This window comes from Dendropsophus ebraccatus, chromosome 6 (genome assembly GCF_027789765.1).
Source record: "Dendropsophus ebraccatus isolate aDenEbr1 chromosome 6, aDenEbr1.pat, whole genome shotgun sequence".
In the NCBI taxonomy this organism is placed as follows: Eukaryota; Metazoa; Chordata; class Amphibia; order Anura; family Hylidae; genus Dendropsophus; species Dendropsophus ebraccatus.
Window position 1 is genome coordinate 151,490,057 of NC_091459.1, and position 9,965 is coordinate 151,500,021.

Below are 9,965 nucleotides of genomic sequence, written 5' to 3' on the forward strand. Positions count from 1 at the left end.
TTGGGCTTATACTAGTATATATATATAATATATCATTTATCTCCTGACATAATTGGGATTATACTAGTATATATATAATATATCATTTATCTCCTGACATAATTGGGCTTATACTAGTATATATATATAATATATCATTTATCTCCTGACATAATTGGGCTTATACTAGTATATATATATAATATATCATTTATCTCCTGACATAATTGGGCTTATACTAGTATATATATATCATTTATCTCCTGACATAATTGGGCTTATACTAGTATATATATAATATATCATTTATCTCCTGACATAATTGGGCTTATACTAGTATATATATAATATATCATTTATCTCCTGACATAATTGGGCTTATACTAGTATATATATAATATATCATTTATCTCCTGATATAATTGGGCTTATACTAGTATATATATAATATATTATTTATCTCCTGACATAATTGGGCTTATACTAGTATATATATATAATATCATTTATCTCCTGATATAATTGGGCTTATACTAGTATATATATATCATTTATCTCCTGACATAATTGGGCTTATACTAGTATATATATATCATTTATCTCCTGACATAATTGGGCTTATACTAGTATATATATATATATCATTTATCTCCTGATATAATTGGGCTTATACTAGTATATATATATAATATATCATTTATCTCCTGACATAATTGGGCTTATACTAGTATATATATATATATAATATATCATTTACCTCCTGACATAATTGGGATTATACTAGTATATATATAATATATCATTTATCTCCTGACATAATTGGGCTTATACTAGTATATATATATTATATCATTTATCTCCTGATATAATTGGGCTTATACTAGTATATAATTTTGTGCATTGTTATTCAGCCCCTCTGTTTATTATCACAATTGTTGTACCAGTAGGGGTTAATGAATACATAGCCCCTGTGCTATCCTGGCACATGACTTAGGACGTAACTTCCTTCTATTGGTTGGTCGCCTGTTTTTATTCGTTCCGATATTCACTTACCTTTAGACCATGATTAAGCTCAGTAGTGTGAAAGGCGTAGGTCCTGCTATGCACACCATCAGTTTTTAAAATGCAGGAATAAAAGTTATATTTTAATAGTTCACGTCCTGGAGTGCCGACTTCATACACCTTCCTCTTCTGCTTAAGTCTTGCATACGGCACATGACCAACGCCCTGAAGGTCGAGCACCCTCCTCATGCTATTTGTTTTGCTGCAGAGAGACAACTATTGCTGTATCTTTCTCTTCTCTTTTTTTCTTATACATACGCAGTGATATATTATATCTAGTGATAATATTTATCTTCTTGTTTTCTTACAGGACTTCAAGGAGAAGAGGGTAAGAAGGATATAATATCACCACTAGACCATTATACACATGGACAGGAGATATCACCACTGGACCATTATATACATGGACAACAGATATCACCACTAGATTATTATATACATGGACAACAGATATCACCACTAGATAATTATATACATGGACAGGAGATATCACCACTAGATTATTATATACATGGACAGCAGATATCACCACTAGACCATTATACACATGGACAGCAGATATCACTACTAGATAATTATATACATGGACAGCAGATATCACCACTAGACCATTATACACATGGACAGCAGATATCACCACTAGATTATTATATATATGGAGAGCAGATATCACCACTAGATTATTATACACATGGACAGCAGATATCACTACTAGATTATTATACACATGGACAGCAGATATCACTACTAGATAATTATATACATGGACAGGAGATATCACTACTAGATTATTATATACATGGACAGGAGATATCACTACTAGATTATTATATACATGGACAGCAGATATCACTACTAGATTATTATACACATGGACAGCAGATATCACCACTAGATTATTATATACATGGACAGGAGATATCACCACTAGATTATTATATACATGGACAGCAGATATCACCACTAGATTATTATATACATGGACAGGAGATATCACCACTAGATTATTATATACATGGACAGCAGATATCACTACTAGATTATTATATACATGGAGAGCATATATCACCACTAGATTATTATATACATGGACAGCAGATATCACTACTAGATTATTATATACATGGAGAGCATATATCACCACTAGATTATTATATACATGGACAGCAGATATCACCACTAGATTATTATATACATGGACAGCAGATATCACCACTAGATTATTATATACATGGACAGCAGATATCACTACTAGATTATTATATACATGGAGAGCAGATATCACTACTAGATTATTATATATATGGAGAGCAGATATCACCACTAGATTATTATATACACGGACAGCAGATATCACTACTAGATTATTATATACATGGACAGCAGATATCACTACTAGACCATTATATACATGGACAGCAGATATCACTACTAGATTATTATATACATGGAGAGCAGATATCACTACTAGATTATTATATATATGGACAGCAGATATCACTACTAGATTATTATATACATGGACAGCAGATATCACCACTAGATTATTATATATACGGACAGCAGATATCACTACTAGACCATTATATACATGGACAGCAGATATCACTACTAGATTATTATATACATGGACAGGAGATATCACCACTAGACCATTATATACACGGACAGCAGATATCACTACTAGACCATTACATACATGGACAGCAGATATCACTACTAGATTATTATATACCTGGGCAGAAGATATCACCACAAGATTATTATATACATGGACAGCAGATATCACTACTAGACCATTATATACATGGACAGCAGATATCACTACTAGATTATTATATACATGGAGAGCAGATATCACTACTAGATTATTATATATATGGAGAGCAGATATCACTACTAGATTATTATATACATGGACAGCAGATATCACCACTAGATTATTATATACATGGACAGCAGATATCACTACTAGACCATTATATACATGGACAGCAGATATCACTACTAGATTATTATATACATGGACAGGAGATATCACCACTAGACCATTATATACACGGACAGCAGATATCACTACTAGACCATTACATACATGGACAGCAGATATCACTACTAGATTATTATATACATGGACAGGAGATATCACCACTAGACCATTATATACACGGACAGCAGATATCACTACTAGACCATTATATACATGGACAGCAGATATCACTACTAGATTATTATATACATGGACAGGAGATATCACCACTAGATTATTATATACATGGACAGCAGATATCACTACTAGATTATTATATACACGGACAGCAGATATCACCACTAGATTATTATATACATGGACAGCAGATATCACTACTAGATTATTATATACATGGAGAGCAGGTATCACCACTAACAGGTATCACCACTAGATTATTATATATATGGAGAGTGGATATCCCTACTAGATTATTATATACATGGACAGCAGATATTACCACTAGACCATTATAAACATGGACACCAGATATCACCACTAGATTATTATATGCATGGACAGGAGATATCACTACTAGACCATTATATACATGGACAGCAGATATCACCATTAGATTATCATAAACATAGACAGCAGATATCACCCCTAGATTATTATATACATGGACGGCAGGTATCACCACTAGATTATTATATACATGGAGAGCATATATCACCACTAGATTATTATATACATGGGCAGCAGATATCACCACTAGATTATTATATACATGGACAGCAGATATCACCACTGGACCAATATATACGTGGAGAGCATATATCACCACTAGATTATTATATACATGGGCAGCAGATATCATCACTAGATTATTATATACATGGGCAGCAGATATCATCACTAGATTATTATATACATGGACAGGAGATATGACCACTAGATTATTATATACATGGACAGCAGGTGTCACCACTAGATTATTATATACTTGGACAGCAGGTGTCACCACTAGATTATTATATACTTGGACAGCAGGTGTCACCTTTTCTATGTCTGTGATTACAGGCCCCATCGGTATACCACTGGACGTTCTGCACATCTCTTTCTCGGCCGCTCTTACTTACCCATTAATAGATCCTGGAACTATTGGATTTGACAAACTCTTAGTAAATGATGGACACGCTTATGATGCATCAACAGGTGAGTGACAGCCTCCTCATATATATACCTGTATACTACACCCCCTGTATATCATTACCTGTATACTGCACCCCCCTGTATATCATTACCTGTATACTACACCCCCTGTATATCATTACCTGTATACTACACCCCCTGTATATCATTACCTGTATACTACACCCCCTGTATATCATTACCTGTATACTGCACCCCCTGTATATCATTACCTGTATACTACACCCCCTGTATATCATTACCTGTATACTACACCCCCTGTATATCATTACCTGTATACTGCACCCCCCTGTATATCATTACCTGTATACTACACCCCCTGTATATCATTACCTGTATACTGCACCCCCCTGTATATCATTACCTGTATACTACACCCCCTGTATATCATTACCTGTATACTACACCCCCTGTATATCATTACCTGTATACTACACCCCCTGTATAACACCTTTCATTACCTGTATACTACACCCCCTGTATATCATTACCTGTATACTACACCCCCTGTATATCATTACCTGTATACTACACCCCCTGTATATCATTACCTGTATACTACACCCCCTGTATATCATTACCTGTATACTACACCCCCTGTATATCATTACCTGTATACTGCACCCCCCTGTATATCATTACCTGTATACTACACCCCCTGTATATCATTACCTGTATACTACACCCCCTGTATATCATTACCTCTATACTACACCCCCTGTATATCATTACCTGTATACTACACCCCCTGTATATCATTACCTGTATACTACACCCCCTGTATATCATTACCTCTATACTACACCCCCTGTATAACACCTTTCATTACCTGTATACTACACCCCCTGTATATCATTACCTGTATACTACACCCCCTGTATATCATTACCTGTATACTACACCCCCTGTATATCATTACCTGTATACTACACCCCCTGTATATCATTACCTGTATACTACACCCCCTGTATATCATTACCTGTATACTGCACCCCCCTGTATATCATTACCTGTATACTACACCCCCTGTATATCATTACCTGTATACTACACCCCCTGTATATCATTACCTGTATACTACACCCCCTGTATATCATTACCTCTATACTACACCCCCTGTATAACACCTTTCATTACCTGTATACTACACCCCCTGTATATCATTACCTGTATACTACACCCCCTGTATATCATTACCTGTATACTACACCCCCTGTATATCATTACCTGTATACTGCACCCCCCTGTATATCATTACCTGTATACTACACCCCCTGTATATCATTACCTGTATACTACACCCCCTGTATATCATTACCTGTATACTACACCCCCTGTATATCATTACCTGTATACTACACCCCCCTGTATATCATTACCTTTTTACTACACCCCCTGTTTATCATTACCTGTATACTACACCCCCTGTATATCATTACCTGTATACTACACCCCCTGTATAACACCTTTCATTACCTGTATACTACACCCCCTGTATATCATTACCTGTATACTACACCCCCTGTATATCATTACCTGTATACTACACCCCCTGTATATCATTAACTGTATACTACACCCCCTGTATATCATTACCTGTATACTACACCCCCCCTTTCAGCATTAGGGTTCAAAACTGGGGGTGGGTGGCAGCCATGTCATTTCCCCACGCTGCTGTGCGGTGGCTGCTCCTGGTGTGTGGTCAGAGATCTGCCGTACAGAGGCCAGAATCTGAAGCTACATCACCCTCCACTCTGCCTACTGGAGAGAAAGAGGCCACAGGCTGCAGGCAGGGAGGAGGAGGAGGACACAGGCTGCAGGCAGGGAGGAGGAGGCCACAGGCTGCAGGAGGGAGGAGGAGGTCACAGGCTGCAGGCAGGGAGGAGGAGGCCACAGGCTGCAGGAGGGAGGAGGAGGAGGCGGCCTTAGGCTGCAGGCAGGAAGGAGGAGGAGGCCACAGACTGCAGGCAGGAAGGAGGAGGAGGCCACAGGCTGCAGGAGGGAGGAGGAGGAGGCCACAGGCTGCAGGCAGGGAGGAGGAGGCTACAGGCTGCAGGCAGGGAGGAGGAGGAGGCTGCAGGCAGGGAGGAGGAGGCCACAGGCTGCAGGAGGGAGGAGGAGGCCACAGGCTGCAGGCAGGGAGGAGGAGGCCACAGGCTGCAGGAGGGAGGAGGAGGCCACAGGCTGCAGGAGGGAGGAGGAGGCCACAGGCTGCAGGAGGGAGGAGGAGGCCACAGGCTGCAGGCAGGGAGGAGGAGGCCACAGGCTGCAGGAGGGAGGAGGAGGAGGCGGCCTTAGGCTGCAGGCAGGAAGGAGGAGGAGGCCACAGACTTCAGGCAGGGAGGAGGAGGAGGCCACAGGCTGCAGGAGGGAGGAGGAGGAGGCCACAGGCTGCAGGCAGGGAGGAGGAGGCCACAGGCTGCAGGCAGGGAGGAGGAGGCCACAGGCTGCAGGCAGGGAGGAGGAGGCCACAGGCTGCAGGAGGGAGAAGGAGGAGGCCACAGGCTGCAGGAAGGGAGGAGGAGGCCACAGGCTGCAGGCAGGGAGGAGGAGGCCACAGGCTGCAGGAGGGAGGAGGAGGAGGCGGCCTTAGGCTGCAGGCAGGAAGGAGGAGGAGGCCACAGGCTGCAGGCAGGGAGGAGGAGGCCACAGGCTGCAGGAGGGAGGAGGAGGAGGCCACAGGCTGCAGGCAGGGGGGAGGAGGCTGCAGGCAGGGGGGAGGAGGCTGCAGGCAGGGAGGAGGAGGACACAGGCTGCAGGAGGGAAGAGGAGGCCACAGGCTGCAGGAGGGAGGAGGGACAGATCCTGATGGAGACTGGGGAGGGTTCGTAACATCACTGATGGGGTCTGGTGGAGATCAGTAGCACCCATGATCATCCAGTTTTCTGACTGTCTTGGCAGGAATATTCACTGCACCGGTGGCTGGGCGATACTTCTTCAGCGCCATTTTAACAGGCTACAATGGTGAGAAGATTGAAGCCGTCCTCTCCAAATCGAATACCGGCATCGCCCGTGTGGACTCGGCCGGCTATGAGCCTGAGGGCCTCGAGAAGAAGCCTCTAGTGGAGAACAAGTCACCTCCTGGTGCTCTGGCTGTCTTCAACATCATTGTACATCTGGAGGCTGGGGACACAATCTGTATCGACCTGGTGACCGGGCGTCTGGCCTATTCTGATGAACCTCTCACCATCTTTAATGGAATTCTTCTATACGAGGGGGAAAATGACCATGAATAGACCACATTGGTTCTGTCCTTCTGAGGAGCTCATTCCCTGTGTAAGAGAAAGGACAAAGCCTTTTCATCATCAGTTTAAGTAACTTTCAGCTGTGGCAGCAATATGGGAGGACCCTGCCCTGGAGAGCTCCATAGCACATCTGCCCCACCGAGCCTGTGTTATCAGTATTAACACCACCATGTACCTCACTCATCCAGTAACCACTTTTCCTATCCCCACCATCCCCACAGCTCATGTGTCTGAGACTGGCCGTCCATATATGCTAACCCCTATGTAGAGTCCTGCCATGTTCATCTGGTGGGGCCATAGGAACCTGATGATACCTGACGAGGAAGTGATGATCTGATGAAACCCAATGGATGTCAAGTGGTGTTCAACACTGGGGAGGGTGGTCACAAAATGTCTACAGTCAGTGTAAGGAGCACCTTCATGTTAAAGGGGCTCTCTAATGACAGACTTCTATCAAGTGTCCATTAAACGTCACTGTTTAGAGCTGGTATCTAGGATGCCCACCGATAACTGCATGTATGAGTAGGGAATCCTCTCGGGCTTTATCAGTAGGGTCCTAGACTTATCGTCTGTCATCAGAATACTTCTTTACTTAAAGACAAAGAGGATCTGAAGATAGAAGACCCCACATGGCCCCAACGTGAACAGGACATATGGGCTACACAGCCAAGGCCCTTACACTGCAGAGTATTTATAAAACTGGGATGTTCAAGAACGACTCAAGTATCCTAAAGACCACAAGTACAGCCCCCTGGTGACAGAGCTGGAGACCCCAACACCTCAGGTCCACCCTCGGTCCACACGCTACACGCACCATACCGCTACCTATTTATCTATTTATTCATTGCTCTTCTGTCTTCTTATACATGATGGCCGCCGGTCCCTGCTACTTCGCTTCCAGGGTTTGATCTTGTTTTGGGGTTTGTTAGCCTCCATCCCAAACCTTACCATGAGAGAAGGAATAAAAGCGAGGAGACAAGGACAACAACATTTCCCAAGGCATCAGGGCCCTCGCCTACCATGTGTCATGTATAATACGGACACCTTCTTATGGGGTAACTTAGTCTATGACCTCTCCGGCACCCGGTCCCTCACCTACCATGTGTCATGTATAATACGGACACCTTCTTATGGGGTAACTTAGTCTATGACCTCTCCGGCACCAGGTCCCTCACCTACCATGTGTCATGTAGAATGCCAACATCTTCTTACAGATTAGTCATATTTCTGGACGCGTTTGGGGGTGGGGGACATTGGTCCAGGTAATCTCTGATGGTTTGGGGGTGGGGGACATTGGTCCAGGTAATCTCTGATGGTTTGGGGGGTGAGGGGACATTGGTCCAGGTAATCTCTGATGGTTTGGGGGTGGGGGACATTGGTCCAGGTAATCTCTGATGGTTTGGGGGGTGGGGGACATTGGTCCAGGTAATCTCTGATGGTTTGGGGGGTGGGGGACATTGGTCCAGGTAATCTCTGATGGTTTGGGGGACATTGGTCCAGGTAATCTGATAGTTTGGGGGTGGGGGACATTGGTTCAGGTAATATCTGATGTTACTGAGAGCTAAGATCCCACCATCCTCTGGGACACCAGAACTAATCTACCCTCCAGTGCAACAGGCCCAAAACAGGTGGATAGAACACCATTCTGCTTCATATTATCATCATCTGAGCTATGAAAGAAAATACCACAGCGGCACCTTGGACCTACAGGACCTTCATCTGAATCCTCCATAATGGTGCCATCTCTGCTGTTCTGTTTATATCTGTAACAGAAAGCAATAGTGACATCAGAGCAATGTGGGATGGGCATGCTCTACAAGTGATGGGGACTATCACAACAATGGAGGGACATGCTCTACAAGCGATAGGGACTATCACAACAATGGAGGGACATGCTCTACAAGGGATGGGGACTATCACAACAATAGAGGGACATGCTCTACAAGGGATAGGGACTATCACAACAATGGAGGTGCATGCTCTACAAGGGATAGGGACTATCACAACAATGGAGGGACATGCTCTACAAGTGATGGGGACTATCACAACAATGGAGGGACATGCTCTACAAGCGATGGGGACTATCACAACAATGGAGGGACATGCTCTACAAGTGATGGGGACTATCACAACAATAGAGGTGCATGCTCTACAAGCGATGGGGACTATCACAACAATGGAGGGACATGCTCTACAAGCGATGGGGACTATCACAACAATGGAGGGACATGCTCTACAAGCGATAGGGACTATCACAACAATGGAGGGACATGCTCTACAAGCGATGGGGACTATCACAACAATGGAGGGACATGCTCTACAAGCGATAGGGACTATCACAACAATGGAGGGAAATGCTCTACAAGCGATAGGGACTATCACAACAATGGAGGGACATGCTCTACAAGTGATGGGGACTATCACAACAATGGAGGGACATGCTCTACAAGCGATGGGGACTATCACAACAATGGAGGGACATGCTCTACAAGTGA

The 9,965-nt window shown here is 43.0% G+C and overlaps 1 protein-coding gene across 2 annotated transcripts in view; it reads left to right on the plus strand.

Moving 5' to 3' along the window:
- EMILIN1 (elastin microfibril interfacer 1) overlaps nt 1-8,752 on the plus strand; it is an 84,732-nt gene extending 75,980 nt beyond the window's left edge. For both annotated transcript variants that reach the window (XM_069973303.1, XM_069973304.1), the window contains exons 6-8: nt 1,352-1,369; nt 4,094-4,228; nt 7,127-8,752. In XM_069973303.1, the coding sequence (XP_069829404.1) occupies nt 1,352-1,369; nt 4,094-4,228; nt 7,127-7,461 (488 nt within the window). In that variant the 3' untranslated portion in view covers nt 7,462-8,752. The remainder of the gene's footprint in view (nt 1-1,351; nt 1,370-4,093; nt 4,229-7,126) is intronic.
- Nucleotides 8,753-9,965: the final 1,213 nt, after the last annotated feature.